The 22,314-nt window shown below is 35.1% G+C and overlaps 1 protein-coding gene across 3 annotated transcripts in view; it reads right to left on the minus strand.

Annotated features, from left to right (window-relative positions):
- Positions 1-20,932, minus strand: part of LOC122030940 (protein SWEETIE) — a 107,457-nt gene extending 86,525 nt beyond the window's left edge. For all 3 annotated transcript variants that reach the window (XM_042589978.1, XM_042589979.1, XM_042589977.1), the window contains exons 1-10: positions 20,660-20,932; positions 16,887-17,094; positions 15,379-15,485; positions 14,499-14,735; positions 14,289-14,378; positions 14,131-14,215; positions 11,575-11,639; positions 9,922-10,026; positions 8,874-8,963; positions 8,711-8,791 (exon numbers count right to left, since the gene is read on the minus strand). In XM_042589978.1, coding sequence (XP_042445912.1) covers positions 8,711-8,791; positions 8,874-8,963; positions 9,922-10,026; positions 11,575-11,639; positions 14,131-14,215; positions 14,289-14,378; positions 14,499-14,735; positions 15,379-15,485; positions 16,887-17,094; positions 20,660-20,821 — 1,230 coding nt within the window. In that variant the 5' untranslated portion in view covers positions 20,822-20,932. The remainder of the gene's footprint in view (positions 1-8,710; positions 8,792-8,873; positions 8,964-9,921; positions 10,027-11,574; positions 11,640-14,130; positions 14,216-14,288; positions 14,379-14,498; positions 14,736-15,378; positions 15,486-16,886; positions 17,095-20,659) is intronic.
- Between the last annotated feature and the right edge of the window lie 1,382 nt (positions 20,933-22,314).

A 22,314-nucleotide genomic window follows, 5' to 3' on the forward strand; every position in this document is an offset into this window, starting at 1 on the left:
GAGTATGGGGCCGCTCTGTAGTAGGGCCAGTCACGTTTAAAAGTTTACCCAACATAATTTTACGTCAAAGTACCTTTGTCCTAGTGGCAAGCATGGAGACACCTGTTGCCTGAGATGTCAAGTTCGAGCCCTCTTAGCAACATATTGTTGCCTACGGTGTCGTGTCCAAGCCCTCTTAGCAACAGTGTGGTACTGTGTCTCTCCAAAAAATCCCTTCGGGGGTTTTTGGAGTATGGGGCCGCTCTGCGATGGGTCAGTCACGTTAAAAAGTTTACCCAACACAGTTTCCTAGGGATGGGTTGGAGGAGGCATTGGAGGTGAGCGAATCGCCTTTTGCCACATTAGAGAGGATTAAGTATTCCAATGCAAGTGGTTCTCAAGCATATAGAGTTGTGATTCAAGCAAGGCACAAAAAGACTCTCTTTCTCTCCTCCTTCCGATGAATGTCATTGTAACTCAAATAGGAATCTACACTATATGGGCAAGATCACCTTAGTTTTCCAAAATACAAATCCAGTACAATGTAATGCATTTCCAATTAATTTCTTTGAATATGTAGCTCTTAGCATTGTTTTAAAAAAGCGACTGCACAGGTCGCTTAAGCAATTTTGTCAAAAACTATTAAGAGATTATTTTTAAAGTGACCTAGGTAGATAGCCTAAGCAACCGTAGTAGTCAACCTAAGCAGCTCATGTGATCCACCTAGACAGCCAAAGTCGTCCACCTAAATGACCCAGGGAGTCCATGCATGTCTAAAAAATTTATTTTTCTATTGGTTATTCATTGGCATTAGTTATCTTATTAATTTTTAGAATGTAGGTATGATACTAATTATAAACTAACTGTGTTTTCTTACAATTTTGATTTATCGGTATAAATTATTTAATTTTTTATTTTGCTTTACATATGGCTTTCTGTTCACAATTACCATTTCAATTTCATGTTCACAATTACTGTTTGTAATAATATGTGAACAATAAAAATTGTGAACGGTAATTATGAATAGAAATGAAAATTATGAATAATAAATTGAAACAGTAATTATGAACTGTAAATTAAACAGTAATTGTAAATAGTAAATTGAACTTGTGACAGTAAAAAAAAATATGAATAAAAATATACTTACAACCCCGACTTCTCTGTTGGTGTGTGAGAGGCTGACCCTCTCATCTTAAATAGTCTGCATAGGTTTTGCACAAGAATTCTCATATAGTAAATATACTTACTGTTTGTACTAGGGTACTTAGATAAGGACTGAGGAAGGAAAAATAGCGGACCAGAAAAAATATGTCATAGGCCACTCTTTTTTTTTAATCTGTTCATACCAACGATATTCACAAACATACACAGACAATATAAATATAGAAACTACCAACAAACCAAAGACGAACAAGACTGGCAAAAATATTTACAGACTGAGACTGCTTACACGGATGAAAGAAATGAAAGACTACTTACAGACTGGACTGAAAAACTAAAGGGTTGCTAGGGGGGCAGCAGCAAGGGTTGGAGAGGGTTTTTATAGAAGAGGGGGATGTTCCTTAATGGAGAAGGAATAGATTCCTCCCATGAGTTCTTAGCGTGGCCTGGGTAAAGGAGGAAAAGATTCTTTGAGGATGAGAAGGAATAGTTGTAAAAGTAGATAAGGATGATTCCACTGAGAGTAGTGGAGCAATAAAGTTAAGTGGAAAAGGACAATAGAGTGGGTCCCTATAATTCCATCATGTTGGCTAGGTTTTGCTCACTAACAAAATCCAATGATGGAGTAGAATTCGTTCCTTGGGCGTCCTGGAACTGGGCTAAAGATCCTTGGGCAGAACTTTGGGTCTCATGCCCGGATGTAGATGTATCTTGAGATGCATATTATTCCTGGGTTGTATGTTGTTGCAACCTGGCTAAGGATGCTCTGGAGAATAGAGCGGAACTTGTCATTAGTGGTCCATCCGTCAGCCTTCCCTTAGTAGTGTTGCAGTAAGATTAAATGTTATGTTGTAAAAGAGAAAGGAAAGAATCTGGTACCCATGTCTCTAGGCCAATATATTTTCTCTGTGTATGTTTCTCCGACTAGGAGATACTCATTTGAATCTTATGACCACTTAGCTCCTTGAACTATAGCTTTCCAATGTTTAATTGTTATGATAAAGAGGAGAAAGCTTCCCATTCTATCTCAAAATCAGAAGTATAGTCATCAAACTCCAATTATCGGGTATTGAGTTCGTCAATGTCAATTTTAATGAGGTGTCGAGCAGGCGCTATTTTTAAGCTGACCTATTCTGGAGGTGAACTTTCTAAAGTACAGATGGCAAATATCTCTTCTTCTTCTTCTAGAGCTAAAGAGATGATTTGTCCAAGTTTCTTTGGAAAGTCCCGAAGGGAGTCTAGATCATCTCATAGTTTGTAGAGCAAGTCATAGTCCATTAAGAGGAACAGAGTAATTACTCTTCCTTTAATTGTTGGTGGTTCATATGTGTCCATGTTTATATGTACTTTTCGGAAGGCGTATAAGAGGTTGCATTGACACCCATATTTTTCTGAAGTTTTATAAATTTTGTTGCGTTTGTGGCATTTAAGCTTGGGGTTGCTTTCTCCTTCATAAATGATTATCATCCCTTTTGAGACCTTCTGTTGGTGTAAAATCTTTAAAGTTTCGCATAATTCAACAAAGATTGGAAAAGTAAAGTCTTCTGCAAGGCGTCTCATATATATAGAAATATCATCTAGAATAATGTTGGGAAGACCCAACAAAACTGCTTCTGAATGCCTTTGTGTGGATGTGGCTACAGCGTTGGTTATTAATTATTTCTATATATCATCCACAACACTATTCCAGATGATAATTCTATATATATGAGACGCCTGGCAGAAGACTCTACTTTTCAAATCTTTGCTGAATTATGCGAAGCTTTAAAGATTTTACATAAGGTCTCAAAAGGGATGACAATAAAGCAGCCCCAAGCTTAAATGCCACAAACGTAATAAAACTTGTGAAACTTCAAAAAAATATGGGTGTCAATGCAACCTCTTATACGCCTTCCGAAAACTATATATAAACATGGACACATATAAACCACCAACAATTAAAGGAAGAGTAATTACTCCGTTCCTCTTAATGGACTATGACTTGCTCTACAAACTAGGGGTCCCTCCAGGACTTTCCAAAGAAATTTAGACAAATTATTTCTTTAACTCTAGAAGAAGCTTCTAGAAGAGACATTTGTCATCTGTACTTTAGAAAGTTCACCTCCAGAATGGGTCGGCTTAAAAATAGAACTTGCTCGACACCTCATTAAAATTGACATTGACGAACTCAATACCTGACAATCGGAGTTTGATGACTATACTTCTGATTTTAACATAGAATGGGAAGCTTTCTCCTCTTTATCAAATCAACTAAAACATTGGAGAGCTACGGTTCACGGAGCTAAGTGGTCATGGGATAAATTAGAAGACCCATGTGAGTACCTCCTATCTGAAGAAACATACACAGAGAAAATATACTGGTCTAGAGGCATGGGTACCAGATTCTTTCCTTTCTCTTTTACAACACAACACTCAACCTGACTACAACAGTACCAAGGGAAGGCTGACGGATGGGCCACTAAACGACTAGCAAGTTCTACTCTATCCTCCGAAGCATACCGAGCTCCTTAGCATACCGAGCATCCCTAGCCAGGTCGTAACAACATACAAACCAGGAACAATATGCAACTCAAGATACATCTACAACTGGACATGAGGCTCAAAGTTCTGCCCAAAGATCTTCAGCCCAATTCCAAGACGCCCAAAGAATGAATTCTACTCTATCATTAGATTTTGTCAGCGAGCAAAACCTAGCCAACATGATGGAATTATAGGACCCACTCTATTGTCCTTTTCCACTAACTTTACAGCTCCACTACTCTCGTCCTTCTCTACTTTACAGCTATTCCTTCTCATCCTCAAAGAATCTTTTCCTCCTTTACCCAGGTCATGCTATGTACTCACGCGAGGAATCTGTTCCTTCTCCAATAAGGAACATCCCCCTCTCCCTCTTCTATAAAAGCCCTCTCCAACCCTTGCTCAGTAGGCTGCCCCCCAAGCAAGCGTCTAGCAACCCTTTAGTTTTTCAGTCCAGTCTATAAGTAGTCTTTCCTTTCTTTCCTTTCGTTCATCCATGTAAGCAATCTCAGTCTGTAAATATTTCTGTCAATCTTGTTCGTCTTTAGTTTGTTGGTAGTTTCTATATTTATAATGTCTGTATATGTTTGTGAATATCGTTGCTATGAATAAATAAAAAAAATAGCGACCTATGGCATATTTCTTCCGTTCTGTTATTTTTCCTTTCTCATTCCTTCTCTAACTATCCTAGTGCGAACAATAACTATATGAGAATTCTTGCGTAAAACCTATGCAGATTATCTAAGGTGCGAGGGTTAGTCTCTCATACACCAACAGAGAAGTTGGGATTGCAAGTATATTTTTCTCTACCGGTGAGGCTCACTGGAAGGAAGAATAGTGCATAACCCACTCTATTCTGTGCACAATTACTCTTTAATTTACGATTCACAATTATTATTATTATTCACAATTTTAATTACAATTCACGATTATTATTAACAATTTTTACTATCACAAGTTTAATTTACTATTCACAATTACTGTTTTAATTTACTGTTCACAATTACTATTTTAATTTACTATTAATTACTGTCACAAGTTTAATTTACTATTCACAATTACAGTTTTATTTTACTGTTTACAAGTACAGTTCGTAATTACTATTTCAATATACTGTTCATAATTTTAATTACTATCACAAGTTCAATTTACTATTTACAATTGTTGTTTTAATTTACTATTTACAACTATAGTTCATAATTATTGTTTCAATTTATTATTCACAATTTTACAGTCACAATTTTTACTATTCACGTGTGTACAACAACAACAACCAAGCCTTTTCCCACTAGATGGGGTCGGCTGTATGAATCATTTTACGTCATTGAACTTTATCTCCTACTATATCATCATCTATATTTAAATAAATTTTATTGTTGTTAACCAAGTCTTTTTTAGTCTTCCTCTTCCTCTTCCTCGTTTGATATGCATGTTTATCATAGTTTCACATCGCCTAACTGGAGCATTTATTGGTCGTGTAAGTAGATGTCTGTACCATCTTAAACATGTCTCTCAGAGTTTTTTCTCAATAGATGCAACTCCGACTTTCTTTCTAATGCTCTCATTTCTTATTTTGTCCATCCTCGTATGTCCACACATCTACCTTAACATCCTTATCTCTGCAACTCTTATCTTCTGCTCATGTGCTCGAGTAATAGCCCAACATTCAGCTCCATATAACATAACAGGTCTAACTGCGATTTTATAAAACTTATCTTTAAGTTTAAGAGGTACTTTACGGTCACATAAAACACTGGACGCTCCCCTCCATTTCAACCATCCTGCTTGTATTTTATGTAAGACATCTCTCTCAATCCCTCCATCATTTTGCAAAAATGATCTTAAATATTTAAATCTCTCAATTCCGGGCAACTCGTCCGCTCCTATCTTAACAATTGTCTCATTACTTCTAATATTGCTAAACTTAAATTCCATATATTTTATCTTTAATCTACTAAGCTTAAAAACTTTCCCTTCTAGTGTTCCCGCCAAGATTCTAGTTTAATATTTACTCCTTCACATTTTCATCTACCAAAATAATATCACCTGCAAACAGCATGCACCACAATACTATGTCTTGAATGTTCGCAGTGAGTTCGTCCATAATTAGTGTAAAAAGATAGAGACTTAGAGTTGATCCTTGATGTAATCTTATCATTATTGGAAATACTTCAGTTACTCTGCCTGAAGTCTTTACTCTGGTCGTTACATCCTCGTACATATCCTTAATTAGTTCAATATATGTTACGTTAACACCTCTCTTTTCTAAAATTCTCCTTAGGACTCTATCATAAGCTTTTTCTAAGTCAATGAATATCATGTGTAGATCTTATTTTTGCTCTCGATATTTTTCAATTAATTGTCTAAGAAGATGAGTAGCTTCTATTGTCGACCTTCCAAGCATGAACCCAAATTGATTTTCGATCACTGTAGTCTTCTTTCTTAATCTTTTTTCTATTACTTTTTCCCAAAGTTTCATAGTATAACTCATTAGTTTAATACCCCTATAGTTTGCACAATTTTGTACGTCTCCCTTGTTCTTATATAAGGGAACTAAAATACTTATTCTCCATTGATCAGGCATTTTTTTTATTTTCAATATCATGTTAAATAATTTTATAAGACATTCAATACCTTGTTTCCCTATGCACTTCCATACCTCTATCGGAATATCATCTGATCCAACGACTTTTCTGTTGTGCATCTCATTTAAAGTTTGTTTTACTTCTGAAGTTTGAATTATACGATAAAAATTAAAATTTCTATGCTCATTTGACCTATTTAAATTACCTAAGTTAAGTTAGTCACCTAAACCTTCATTAAAAAGTTGATGAAAATACCTCTTTTATTTCTCCATCGTTACTAATACCCTATTACATTCATCTTTAACACATTTTCTTTGGCTAAGATCTCTTATTTTCCTTTCTCTCACTTTAGCTATTTTATAATGTCTCTTTCCCCTTCTTTGTATCCAATTTTTGATATAATCGTTCAAAAGTTTCATTTTTTGCTTCACTCACTACTTTCTTAGCTTCTTTCTTGGTTATTGTATATTTTTTTAAGTTTTTCTCGTTCTTACAAATATATAATTCCTAATAAGCTATTCGTTTTTTCTTCACTTTCTCTTATATTTTCTCATTCCACCACCAAGATTCCTTACTTAGTGGTGCATGTCCCTTTGACTCACCGAGTATACTCTTCACTACTATTTTCAACTTTGATACCATCTTATCCCATGTTGTATTAGAGTCATCATATATTTCACCTAATGCTTGTACTTCTACCTTCTCCTTAAATATATTTTGCTCCCCATCCTTTAACTTCCACCACTTAATTCTAAGAACCGTATATATTTTCTTTATTGATACTATGTTTGAGACGTATGTCCAGCACTACTAACCTATGTTGGGTAGTTAAGCTTTCTCCAGGGATGACTTTGCAATCTTTACAAATCTTTCTATCCTCCTTCCTAACCATAAGAAAGTTAATTTACGATTTATTATTCTCACTTTTGAATGTGACTAAGCGTTCTTCTTTTTTCTTAAAAAACGTATTAGCTAATATAAGGTCATATAAAGATAGCCCGGTGCACAAAGCTCTCGTCATGCGGGTCCCGGGGACGGATTCATTGAACACAGCCTTACCCTGCTTTTTGCAAGAGGATGTTTCCAGGATTCGAACCTGTGACCTTTTGGTGACAAAGCAACAACTTTACTGTTGCGCCAAAGCTCCCCTTCAAGCTAATATAAGGTCATATGCTATCGCAAAATCTAATATAATTTTTCCTTCCTCATTTCTCGTTCCAAACCCATAACTCTCATGTACCCTCTCATATTCCTCATTTTTTACTTTGACATGCACATTTAGATCATCTCCTATTAAAATCATTTCATTTGGTGAAATATTTTACAATATTTCATCTAAGTCATCCCAAAACCTTGATTTGGTAGCTTCATATAATCCTACATGTGGTGTATATATGCTAATTATGTTCATAGTTTCTTTCGCCACTATTATCTTAAGGGTTATAATTCTATCCCAATTTCTAACTACTCCTACAACTTCATCATTTAACAAACTATCTACAATAATACCCACTCCATTTCTTGTTTACTCTTTCCAGTGTACCATAACTTAAAACCCGAGTACTCTATCATCTTTGTCTTCTCGCCTATCCATTTTTTCTCCTGTACACACAAAATACTAATTCTTCTCTTAATCATCATATCTACTACCTCCATTAATTTATCAGGGAGAATTCCTATGTTTCATGTTCCAAATCTTAGATTATTATTTTTTTTATCATATTTGTTCTTATCTAACCTATGGTGTGAAAACTCTTGCCTATTTAACACTACACCTAAGTTCTGATGGAGATGTAGCGGTCCTTGCTGAAATGTTACAGTCGAACCCTTTAACGCGAACTCTTGTATATTTAGCACTACACCCGAATTCTGGAGATGTAGCGGTCCTTACCGAGACGCTACAGTCGGACCCTGCAACGCGTTCCTTCCGAAGAACAACCTAGCAATAGCAACGCGTCATAGTTTTAACGCTGGCTGGCAACCCTCCTCCTTTATCCGGGCTTGGGACCGACCATGACCGGTGTGTGTGTATAAAATTTAATTTGCTTCTCTTCTCTATTTCAAAACCAATCTCCTAGGTGTTAGGCAATAAGTTGATCACCTACCATCTGTAATTGTCTTTTAATACCTTAGATCTTATTAATACCTAAGATGCCCACTCGCTTAAGAACAATCTGAACAGCATTGCTGATCCCTATCCAACTTAGTTTCAAAACCAGGAAGCAAAGGCTCCTTCGCCAATTCAAACCAAAATATAATACCACACACAGTTCTGCTCTAGTCAATAAATTGGAAAGAAATAATATGAAATGTCCATCTTGCCCTGGTAAGATGATTTTCAGTAATAATACAAACTTAAGGTCTACAATTTTACATTAAGCATATTTCAAAAGAGCATGATGCAACCATCCAAACTTCAAACTTCTGAATTCATAGGTTTCGGGTTACATTAACTGCTATTATCTTACCTCCCCCAAGTTAGTCAAAAGATAAGACAGGATTCGCAATATAGCGACGCTCATCGGTGGATTGCAATCAGCAGATTCTAGCTGAATAACACAAACCAGAACTAATGAAAATCAAATTTCAAAAAGCAATAAAGATGAGATGACATAAAGGATCATATCAAACCTTTTTACCCAGAAAAATGAGAAAACTGCGCTGAGAAGATTCAGTCAATTGATCAGCTATGCCCACACGAAGAATGTATATAACACAGGCCTTAGAACACAAAGATAAAATAAGTTATTTGAGAATAAAGTGACATCATGTCAAACACATGAACTAATCATGTGAAAGACCAATTTTCAAAACAAGAGGCCTCCAAATCACATCTTCAAGAGAATTTTTTTGAAAAACTATAGAATGGTAGAGAATGTTTTAAGAAATATATATACATATACACACACATACAAGTCATATGGTCACAACTAAGTGGAGTCAGGAAACTTATCATTTCCACTTCGAAGAAGAATATTGAAGTTGTAAATGTTAAAACCTAATCAACAATACATAAAGACCAACAATTAAATACACGATCTGCATGATAGAAAGTAAGAAAAATGTCAACAAGTTGATAATCAACTGAGAAAATGCATACTCAATATCATGTGCTATTCTAGAACTCACCCAACAGTGACATGGCTATAAAGTGACAAGTAGGGCTACTCGCAGATAAGGTCATGTTTTGTAAATTTAACTACCTTAGTACATGATATATGTCACGATTTGATGTAGTGTGTACTAGTAAATATGTTTTTCATGCCATATTCACCGAGTAGTCCCATAGTTAATATTTTCCGTGTTAATTAGCTTATATTATGTCTCATCTGCCTCCTATTTGCACATTCTTCCAAAGCATTTAGCAACACAAGTTACATGAATCATAAGTCCTTCAAACCTCATGAATTTAGCAAGCACTTTAAACTCAAATGTCATCACAATGGTAACATAAAGAATGATACGCTGATACATTATAAAGTATAGATTAATTGATAACCATACAAGCAAACATGAACCTGATGTAGATACAAATGTCATCATGTGTCCCTTCATTAATATTATTCAAGCCTGACATATTTGTGGCAATTGGCATGGAGAACTATTGTGTGGATAGAAAGTTACAATTACTCAAACTAAAGCAAAAGGCACACAAATAATAAAGAAAACAAAAGAATACCAGTGCATGAGGATCTGCAAGATCGTTTCCTTTAAGAATGTCCATGGCTAGTATAGCATAATTTTGAAGTTCGTTTTCTAGGACATGATATTTTTGATGAAGAACCTGATCATGCAATGGAAAGAATCATTAGAAATCAACTAAAGTATGTATCCAGCCAATGAGGAATTTTTGTCGCAATAAAATAACAAGAAATTTGTGTGACCATAGGAGAAATGTAAAATAAAAAATAAAATAAAAAATCTTCCATATTTGAGAATATCCAATCAAGAATACTAATAAAGAATGCATGAATATGGTTATCACATTTTGATGAAACAATTAGTATGTGAAATCTCAAGCCACGTAGGGGATTCAATGTGTGACGGCCAAAAACATGTCTTGCATGTCAAGTGCTAGTGCCAGTGAGTGAGTCAAGTTGGCAAACAGAAGGGGGAAAGAGTAGAGGAGAAAGAAGAAAACATTGTTTGAGAACTCGTGGAAGCATCACAAACAATGACCAAAGCTCTCACTGTCATTATGGAACACAAGTGAAGACTTTGTCATAGTCTCAAACCATGAGCAAAGCCATCACCATGTCATGATCTCAAGGAAGTTACATCTCAAGGATCTCGACGAGGTCATCGATCTCGCACAAGGTCAGCAATTTTGCATGGAGATTGTCCAATGGTAGCAAAGAGTCATTGAACTCTAGGTGTTACCGTCGAACAAGAAGTTATGCCCGTGATACCAGTACTGGGTGGAATATTAATTAATGAAAATGATTATGCTGGAAAAAAGATTTGATGTCCTCTCCATTCACACTGACAAGATGACACAATCAGTTGAAAAACAAACCATAACAAGATAAACATATCATACAATACGAGAAAATTAACCAATTTGTCTACCAAAGAACAAAAAAACTATACGACTCTTTTGATGCTTCTTTAATGGAAACACAAACTGTGATTATGACAAGTGGTCATAGATATAGAAAAGTGAATAAGGCAAAGAAAAGAAATTAGGTCACAATAATAGATGCCCTGTTTGTTGCGCAAGCATAAATCTTAATCTTATATATCTCAAAAGTAATCAGTGATTCTGACCAAAAAAAGTAATCAATGAATATTTCGCTAATTCTGCATTATATTCTTAAACAAAGTGTTTGGTTAATATTCTAGTGTCTATTCCAAATGACTAAACAAAATGTAGCATAACATATAAAATATCGTGCCAGTTTACTTTGAGCTATCTATTGTCCTAATTCATTGTATCAAATCAGAATATACGATGAGAATTCAAGTAAGAATTGTAAATTTTCCTTTTAAAAAAATTAAGGCATATGGTTCATTGAAGATCACTAAAAGTCTTTAGTGAAAATAAATATGAAAGTTGCTGCACTTAATATTCAATAAAATGTTTTATAGGGTAAGATAAATAAATACATGGAAAATACAATATTTACATTTCAATTTAATTAAAAAGGATGAGGTGGAAAAGATACATATTTTAATTATCTCAATTAATTAAAAAGGATGAGATAGCAAAAAAGAACACATGGTAACTTATAATTAGCTAATCAAGATGAAATTAAAATGCATAATTATCAACAACTTGAGAAAGACAACTTAGTGAGAATTGTTTTTAGTATATATTATAGACAGGAGTTACCTGTAGAAAGAATACCCATGATAATGTGAGGCCAATTTGAATGTCCTTTGCATGTATCCCACTTGCTGAAAAAACATTAGATTAAAAAATAATAAGTGATTCAAAGTGGCATTACTCTTTGACGACAAAAGTTAACAGTTTGTTAAAATATAGGTGTAACTGCAGCTTCAGTAATTGAAAGTTTGAAACTGTTGAAGGCATTGGAAAGTAGGACATAAGATCCATAGAAATGTGTTATTTAATCAACATTTTCCTAGTAATAAACCTATCTTTAAGCAACAGCGGCTACTCTTGTTTGGCATAACTGTACCAGGTTTCACACCATTTGCAAAATCCATCACCTCCATTCAAAGTTCATCCATGTGAAAACTAGAAACACTACATGCAATGCGTTGGTATTTTAGAAAGGCATTATTCCAAGGATATATAATGATCATATTCAGTGTCGTTCCCTAAATAGAATTTAAAGTACTCAATCGTTTGTGATTGTAGTTGATAACACAAAATCTATTATTTACCTTCTTTCCAAGCATGTATTGTGTATCATCTTACTCCAAATTAATTTCAACTAACAATTCCCCAAATAATAGGAAGCTAAGTAACAATCATGCAGGAGGCACATACAATGAGGCGGTAAGGCATAATATGGGATTTAAAAAGAGTAGATGTCCTGGTTAGGTTTGGGAAGGAAAATAGTGTGTTACGCCATATTATGAAATAAATATTACCATAGTATAATAGACTCATGGTAAAATGCTAGACCTAGAAGTATAGAACAAAACCTGAATATATAGAACTAAACTTAGTAGACCTTTTACTGAATGAACCAAATTCTTTCAACACTCCCTCTCAAGGTTGTTACATAATATGATGAAAGTCTATTATGACTAACTTGTTGATGTCCACTTGTTACATAAGCTTTTCTAACTTTTATACACGTAAGTATACAAAACCATATGACATGAAACAATAACATTCCCACATAGGAAAAACAAAACATAAGAGAATAACAAAGCACGTAGTCAATGATCCCTTCAAGCTCAAATCAGCATACAGCCAAAGAATAGCACATAGTAAAATACAAGCAGGATGAAGTGAAATGAGAATAAAGACAAAAATTTTCAAGCGAGTTTCATCCTCAAGAGAAACTCACAGTAGCACATAAAAAATTGAGAGAAAAGGGAAGCACTTGAGCTACAAGAAGAAGAGGGGAAGAAAGTGGGGAAAAAGAAATTTATGAAATCACCATTTCCCCTATCTCACATGGATTTGCATCCAAGCTTTCTACTTTCATTCTCTAGTTCCACCCCAACCTATGCTATCAGCACCTCAACTCCTCTCATATTGAATGTGAGCTAGCAACAATGTTGCACCACTCCTCTTGCCTTGACCTCCACTCAAATGCTCTCTTCTTGCCTCAACCTCAGCTGCCACCTTCACCTAACCTTTGCTTGCAGCATATACATGCTTATGTCAATGCTGCACCGCTCTCCTTTTTCCCCAACCTCCCATGCCACCTTAGCCCAACCTTTATTTGCATCAGATGGGAGCTCACTCAACCCATGCCTCTCCTCTTGCCGTAACTTCCGATCTGTTGAACGCAGTTTCACACCAAAGTTGCACCTCTCTCCCCTTGCCTCGACCATAGTAGCCATTGCTGCCCAAGTTTTGCCATGAATGCAACTGAGTGTCTCGCTGCACTGGATCATGTACCAACTTGCCACCAGAGGAGCATGAGGAGAGCAAGCCAATATGAGTATATTGCTAGAGAATCACAAGGAGAGTGAGCATGAGAAAGGGCTTTTTGGACATTTTCATTGATCCTCAGATCAATCTCATCAGTTCTGCCTAGTTTCAGTCGAAATCAACCAAGCCAAAAAGCATTCCACAAAAGGGTCTTGAAGACCCTTCCTCCATGATTTGTGTGCAGGTAATCAAAGGAGAGACAACAGTCAATGCCTAAAAAATTTCACCCTTTTGTGGGAATAAACAGGGCCTAAAGCAACTACCAAAAACCAAACCAATAAAAACCTATCAAGCATCAAATTTTATAGTGTCAATGAAACATGTGTATATTAATCATATATCATTGTTGCTTATCATCATCATTAAGCTGTGTTTATCTCCACTGAGTTCTATGTAAGGCAAAATAACTAGTAATAGTGTCAAATAAATTAAATCATTTTTTTTTATATTGCCTAATATTTTCTTTGCTGTTTATCTATGTCACTCTAATAAATTCAACTCTTCTACCTATAGAATCAATTGATTATCTTTGAATATATCAATATCATTTCAACCTATTTTCTCTCATTTTATTAACTATTGAAGCTACACCTAATTTTCTTTCAAATATTAACATTTTTTATCTTTATCTTTTTTTAATCTTTACTCCACACACTCAGTGTAGCATTCTCCATCTATAAGCATGTTTGCTCATAAAATGCATCTAGGAACATTTCACACTCCACTAAAAGGACGGATTTTGCATAAGGAATCACGAAGACATGCAGGAAAGGAACACAGACAAGTGACAACAAGCATTAAGATCTTTACCTTTAACAAAGGGTAATATAAAGTGCTTCTGTAAATTGTCCTCCAACTTCTGTGCAGGAACAGTAATTTTATTCCCTCGCTTTACCTATAAATTGAGGTATTATTGAACAAACTTATATCTTAGATTGATAGCTTATAAAACATCCTGCCTAATCTACCTGTGCCTCCGGATTCGTTGCAAGAGCAAGCAAACCACCCAAGGCTTCAGCAAAAGCATCCCTAACAGACGAAGTAGGATCAACAAGAGCCTAGCCAACCAGAAAAGGAAGCATAAGGTTGAGAATATGAAAGTGGATAAGAATAAATGCATCCAAAAATGCTAAACCCAAAGGGAAGACACAAGACATGAAGGAGAAAAAGAAGGTTACCTTGAGGCAATACACAATAGAACCTTCAAGCTCTGCAGGTCCTAATCCAGGACTGTCTATGTTGGCAAATGTTTTCAAGCATCTGGCTGCAGCCAGTCTAACTATGAATGATTTATCAGTTACACCCACTCGCATCACAATGCGGTGTGCTTCTGAATAAGCTGTAAAGGGTCCACTACCACCACATCCTTCTAATGCATTGTCAAGCATTTGCAATGCATCTTTCCTCACAAAATCCTGGAATTATGGCACAATAAAAAAGGAACAAAAAAAGCAAATATATTTTACTGCAAAAGATTGTCAAAAACAATCAAACAGAGTGTGATGCTGCATAATATAACAAAGGAATAGCAGAGGTTAACACTGCAATGCCATTTTATCAGAGATTAACAAGATTAACGAACCAGATACATAATTTATTTCTCTTTTTGTTCATGCTTTTGTTTTTTTTTCCAGCAATTTACCTCTTCTAATTATTTATATTGATATAGACTTTTACCTTATTTCTGTTAACATCCTATCCTTCCCGCAGAGTAAAATATAGAAAATGTATCCTTCATTTGGAGGGATTATGACAGAATTTTCTGTTATATATAACAAGTTGGGCATCAATCCAACTTGATGCTTTTCTCTTGAAGTGTTAGAATGTATATAAGCAAATCCCCCGTCCCACATAAGATGTTACTATTATGTTGAGGTCCTATGTAGTTGGCTGTGATATTTCTCTTTTCTGAATAAAGGGAGTGTATTACTTTCAAGTCTCATACTTCAAATTATTAAAACAATAGGGAAAACATAGAGACCTATTCCATTAATATCAGGGACAAGCAAATAAAGAGAGGAGAATAAACACCATTTGAGGACGAATAACAAAGATTACCTCATTGAACTTCATAAGTTTAGCAGCTATGTTGATTGTCTCTGTCAACCCTGAAGTAACCCTGCGTCCAAACAGGCGATACAATTCTCCCAAACAATGTGCAACACCTGCATAACAACAATTAGTAGGAAGAAGAAAATCAGAGTAAACAAACACAGAATACAATGTGAAATTTGGCAAATATAGTTATGTATATTGTTTAACTACCATAATACCCATATTAACTTGTGAATAATATAAACATGGGTTTTAGCACCACATCAATATGATGTAGAAGAACTTAAGAGTTAAATTAAATTTTCTAATGAAACACAAATCTCCATATCAGTCATAAGGAGCATCATCTAAGTGCAACAAAATTTTCAAAAGCATAATAAGCACATTGCATAACCATAACTGTAATAATAATATAATATATTAATAAAAAGAAAATAATGATACTATTAATACTTAGAGCATAGGAAAGTTAAAAATTCCATCTCCAGATGGAGTTAGTAATGCCACTGGATGGGAAAATAAATTCATCCAATGCCTTCTAAACCCAGCATATCTCATGAGTGAAGGAAACCAAAATGGTTTTTGTGATCCCATGAAATTCCATGGGATGAGAAAGAAAGCTTCTATAACAAACCAGATTTAAAATGAAAAGAAAAAAATGAGAATTAATACTTTCAGATTCCTTGATTGTTTGACAATATTTGATATCAGTCATGTAAAAAAAGGTTATTGAATGAATTTAAACCAGTTCTGATTTGCCTCAATATTTATTTGTTAACTTGAAAGTTGAAATTGTACAAAAACAAGTCAAGTCTCCTTATTTCAGATACATATGGGGGAATAAGATCTGCATAAACAAATCAGCAGCTAATCTGGTACCTATATTATCATTGACAAACCAAATCCTAGACTTGTTAATAGCAATGTGATATCTGCATAAGGAGAGGGAACCTTCACGTGTTGGCCATAAGTACGGGAAAAAGCAATTGAAAGCAGTTTCATCCTTTCTTATATTTTTCATTGTAAAGGTTGGGTTCCCCATATCACGGAAATCCACCCATGCACAACCTTTCACTTGAACTCCTGATGGCATTTCTCTATTATACAAAAGCATGAACCTTCATCACAGTCCATAACCTTCCCTTGCAACTAATTCCCAAGAAGGTACACCTTTCCACTATGTTTCCTTCCCTCCTAGGAAATGCAGACTATGTCATTACAGCTAACCCTGAAATAGAATGGTTCAGTCCAACCGAAATTTTGCCAAGCACATTGAAACATTTACACGTATGATAGGCATGTGCTAGGTTTTTTTATAGTTATCCACATCTGTGATGTTGCATCCGTCATTACAAGATTCAAATTTTATTTATCAAGACATTTTGCTACATGTTCATGAGATAATTTATCACTTTTTGTCAGCAAAAGGATTATAATCAACTAAAAACAGCAAGATAAAACAAACATAGATTAACAAATAGAAGAGACACAATGTGAAGATTCATTCTAACCTGCACAAGAAAGGGGCTCATTTCTTTTACCATCTGCTAGCCATCCTTGTAGGCTACTCACTCTTGAGTATATAGAAATTCCGTCACCTTTTTGAATAACTCTTCCCATTGCTATAGAGGCAAGCCGTCGAACAGGGCATCGAGCCCCTAAAATAAGCAATGAATAGAGAGCATCCTCACACTTACGTTGCCACTGCTGTAAAGCTTCCTAAACCAGAGGCGCCAGATAAACATTTTAAGCGTAACAACTAGTCACTTCGATTCAGTTCATCTAACGAGATGATAGAAAACATAGCCAGAATAAACAAAGAAAAAGAGAAAAACAAAGCAAGAGAAGAGATATTTATAAATAAAGAACAATGCAGTCAGATCCTAAACACAGTTAAAGAAGATTTTTCCTAGGATGACTAAAGAAAAGAGATTGTCAAGGTCAAGGATCCCACTTAAAAACAGTGAGAAGGCCATAAAATACAAGCATAGCACCAGAACACTACCATATGTGCTTTAGATTTAGAGTTATCTCTACTGTCGATGCCAAAGTGACTGACATATTGCCGATGCAAAAGATTAACTCCTTTCCCCACTTCTCCATGGAATCGGAGCTGCCTTTCAAGGATAGAATTTTTTTCAAAGAAGAATATTCCTCTAAGAGGGAGGTTGGTCGACTCCCCTCATTCACATCTTTTCCCCATCTCTTTTCTTCTCCCTACCTTTCTTGTATTCGCAAAGCAACTTTGTTCTAATCATAAGTTTGAGGCCTTATTGCTCACAGGACTAGTGCCCTTGTACAACCTATGCCCTTAACACGATCGATGGTGCGGTCACCAAAGCAATGAAGCTTCGAAGTAGTCGATCATGTAAGTAGTGAGCATGTAGATTAACTAGTCCTACAAGTAATAAGGCCCCAAACATATGACGAGAACAAAGTTGCATGGAAAATAGATTAACAGAAAAGGAAGGCACATAAGGACCCAGGATCAACGATGGATTGTACAATTAAACACTTTATTGGAAGTAGCAAATTAATAATGAGAAGTTTTTCTTCAGTTCAAATCTTCACTAGAGATACATAGATAGATAGTTCAATTTTTAGTAGGAAATAACTAACTAAAGGGCAGCCCAATGTACGAAGCTTCTGTCAATGCGGGGTCCCGAGTAAAGATATATTGTACGCAATTTTACCCTACTTTACAAGAGGTTGTTTCCACGAGTCGAACCCAACTTTACTATTGTACCAAGGCTCCCTTTCAAGTAGCTAACTAAAAACAAAATGTTTTATCTATTTTGGTTTTCATTGGAGACGGAAGAGTATGCCCTAAAAGAAAGAAGAAAGAGAATGGCTATAATTTTGAAACGAGCAAACAAATGGATTCCAGAAATCAAAGACGTACAAATAGAGTGATGTGGTGCTGAATTTCTAGAAGCATATATCAATTTTGATTAATGTCATGGCTGCTTGATGTTGGAAGAGGTACCAGCTACTTGCCTCCCAAAAGAGTATTTATCCAAAGAAAGAACAACAAGACAAAATAGATCTCTCATTTGCTAGAATGAATAAGTATATAAAACTTGCTGTGGAGTTGCTGCCCACAAAGTTGTGACGGCACCATAGTTTGTTCTCCTGGTGAAGATTATTAGAATGAAGAAATATATAAAGCCTGCTACGGTGTCACGGTCCACAAAGCTATGACAGCACCAGAGCTTATACTCCTACAGGAGTTTGCATAGAGGAGCTATCACATGAAAGTGCAGCAGGAAGCATCGCCGCAAGGGAAGAGCTGGCTAAGCTCTTAGGCAAAGTTGTTTCCATCAATGGGAAGGAAGGACTGAACGACCTATCATGGGAAGGAGTAGCTCATGCAAACACAAGGTGGTAGCATGGGTTTCTCATGCAGAGGAGTCTAGCTTCCACTTCATGATCCGGGAATGCACAAAAGTGTGCAAATATGCTGGAAAAACTACGCTTTGGAAACTCTAAAATTAAAATGTGCTTTGATACCAATGTTAAGGAGGAAGTGAATATTTTATTGCATTGACATGAATGATCTTTCCATTGGCATATTCAAACTCATACTAAAATGTTGAATGCAAGAATACCAACGTGGGACTAAATACAGTAGACTTGATAGTCTTATTACTATAATACTCATAACACCGTTTTTGCCAAACTAATAGATTTTAAACTTGGCTTACTTGAATAAATTGAGGTTATAGTAGACCTATACTACATAGATTTTCAACCAAACTATTAAATGGCAGTTCAGCAAGTATCACCAGCAAACACATTGGAAAATTAATTATTTATTTTTTAATAATAAGATAATTTAAGAGAAACTTGACAGCATAGATTTTACAATGGTCTCTTTAAAATCTTGGAAGTGACACTATTTGAATTCATAATGTGTATGCATTCAACCAATTCGTTGAAATAAATTAGATGCCTACTTTAATGACAAATGGATATTTCGGAGAGACCAAAAGCATATAATAAAGAGTAGAGATAAAGGAGAGAGTGAAAGTTGGGTAAAACATTTTAGTTCCTACCATACTACTTTCCAACCTAGCCAATAGAATAACTCACCATTGAATGATGCCCAATTAAAAAAAAATTAAACAACGATGACATTAATACATAGCAAAAGGTTGCCAATACTTAAACCTCCGCTAACAATGGACTCATTCGACCTTCATTCTATTTACTTGAATTTTTCTATGCAATTCTATTGTTAGTAGATTATGAGAATGATTTGTACTCACAAAAGCTTTATATTGTATATGGATGGTTGAATAATCTTTTCGGCCCAATTTCAAGTGAGCTGATGCACAATTGTGTTATTGATTCTTTGAATGATCCTCCTAATATTCAGAATTTTTAATTTAATAGACTTCTTTATTTTCCATTTATGATCCTTTTCCAAAAAAATATCCGTAACTTCATACAAACTAATATAGAGGGAAACATCCACCATTACAAGTCAGGCTTCATAAGATAAAAACTAAACTACTGGCAAGGAATAAAAAATGTATTTCTTTTGGATAATGGCATTCCTTATTAAGACAATCATTCTCACCTTTATCAAATCATTCTATGATGCAAAATATTCATTCTTACTCTTTGTTGAAATATAAAAGGTTCATTTAGAATTTTATATGTGAAACTTATATTGGATTTTACATGTTTTATCTAGAAATAGTTGGATAAATTATCATATATTTCAAATTATGAATCCAGCTTTAGTCAATGCATATCAATATATAAAATCAAAAATATTGTTTGACTTATCACTCATAAACTTTTGAACATAGTCAAAATGACACTATTATGTCATATGAATATATACAATCAAAATTCATGTTCTAATTTTTCCAAGAAAATTGTACTAAAATGTTCATGTCATCCACAAACTTAGAATTTAGAAAACACCAATTCGCCTTAACTTACGATACAACAACAAGCCATGAGAGCCAGTAACAAATCCCACCATGGAAATTTCTAATAAACTACCTCAAACTAGTTTGTTGTTAAATTGAACTGTCCTAATCTTAATATATAGAAGGCATATCTACATCTTGCCCCAAAAATATAGTAGGAAAAGCTATTTGAAAAAAAATCACTTATTTTCGTTAGTGATAGAAAGAGATCGACAATGCAAACCCTAATCTCCAGGAAACTCTAAGATCCGCAACCAAACTAAGTGAGATCTACGTAATCGCTCGGGAGGGAGCTCTTCCGTAATGGAGTAGGAGAAAAAGGATCTGAATGAAGAACCGACCTTACTCTCTTCTTCGACTGAAGCAACGAGCTCGGAGAGGAGATCGAAGCAAAGAAGAGCATCGGGAGTTTGCTGACGAGCGGAGACGACGATCGACTGCAGCTGCGCAACGAGGACACCGAAGCGAGAGAGGGGAATGGCGTCGGCCTCGCGCCTCGCCATCGCCGTCGGAGGTCGCCGTGAGCGGAGAGACGATGGGAAGTAGAACCGGGCAGAAGGACGCACGATTCGTCGAAGAGAGATATATTCCGGAGGAAAGTCACCCAGTCTATGATATTTTTCGAAATGATCCTCGGATATTTCAAACGACTGGTTTACCGATCTATAAATTTAATCATTCTGTAAATCTGCCATAGGTGAAATCTGTCACTGGATAAATCTGTATAACTAACTCGGTTATGCCTTATGGACGACCTACAAATTTCATCAGCATCCGATTTAGGTGCATAATAATTTTAAGTTTTACCCTCACGGATTGTCACTAGAGCATAGCCGCTTTGAGAAGAGGGGTGCGACCCTCTTGCATTTATTTGAAAGCTCTCATTCTCACTTTCATTAGTTGATTTCATCGCCATCAAAAACTAAAATTGATCGCATATTAAATAATGACCTAAGCTATTCATTATATCACTTTTACAAATAAATCTTGCGACTTGAAATATTAAATATTAAATATTACATTTTAAATTTTAAAAATATATATAATAATAAATAGATAAATTAAATTATAGGACATGAAGTGAGGATATTAAATTAAAATTGAATGTGTTTAAACTAAATCCAGTTATCAGTAGGTACGGCGATAAAGATTATGTTGATTTAAATCAGAATTGATTTAGAATTGATTTGATTAAGTTATCATCAAACTAAATTTAATATTTAAACGAATTTATCCGATTTAAAATGAATTAGAATATTTTCAAGAAATCATTATTTTTTTCTCTTCCTTTTCTAAAAAAAATTAGAACCGCTACATCAATGACCCCCTAAAATCAGTCTCACATATATGGAGGAAGAAATATATGTACATAATTGAAAGCGCATGGCAGAGATGTTAACCTCAGGCCGTGAGGCTCGTGGCACTCGGAGGATCTTTTTTTTCTCTTCATTTTCCCTGCACATGTTGCAGACACGTTGTATGTCACCCCTTCACTCATTCCTCTTTTTTATTTTTCTCTTCCTCTTTTTTCCCATCTCCTTCTATTCTCATATGGTAATAAACCTATCATTTTTTTCTTCTATTCTCAAGTACAAGAGCTATCTTTTTTCTATTTTCTTTTTTCCAACATGCGAGAAACACAATATCAGTTGCTACCGTCTTCTAACAATAAGAGCAACCTTCAGTTCTCGCATCTTCTTCCTCTTCTATTTTTTTAGGGTTTTGTTTGTATCATAATAATAGTCATATTTTGTCTTGTCTTACTCTCTTTGTGTCATTATCGAATTCACCAAAACTAGTCCAGGTTGCTAACAAGGATGTAAAGTTCTACTATTTTGTTTCTTCCTCCCTATTTTCTCTTTTCTATTTTTCTCAAGGGCAATGATCTTCCAAAAGGAGTAAGTTCCTCTCTTCTTTTATGTTTTATTAATTGAAGAAGAGTAGTAAAATATAAAATTTATTTTGTTAAGTTGTTAATTAGAATGATTATTTAGAT

Source organism: Zingiber officinale, chromosome 11A (genome assembly GCF_018446385.1).
Source record: "Zingiber officinale cultivar Zhangliang chromosome 11A, Zo_v1.1, whole genome shotgun sequence".
Classification (NCBI taxonomy): Eukaryota; Viridiplantae; Streptophyta; class Magnoliopsida; order Zingiberales; family Zingiberaceae; genus Zingiber; species Zingiber officinale.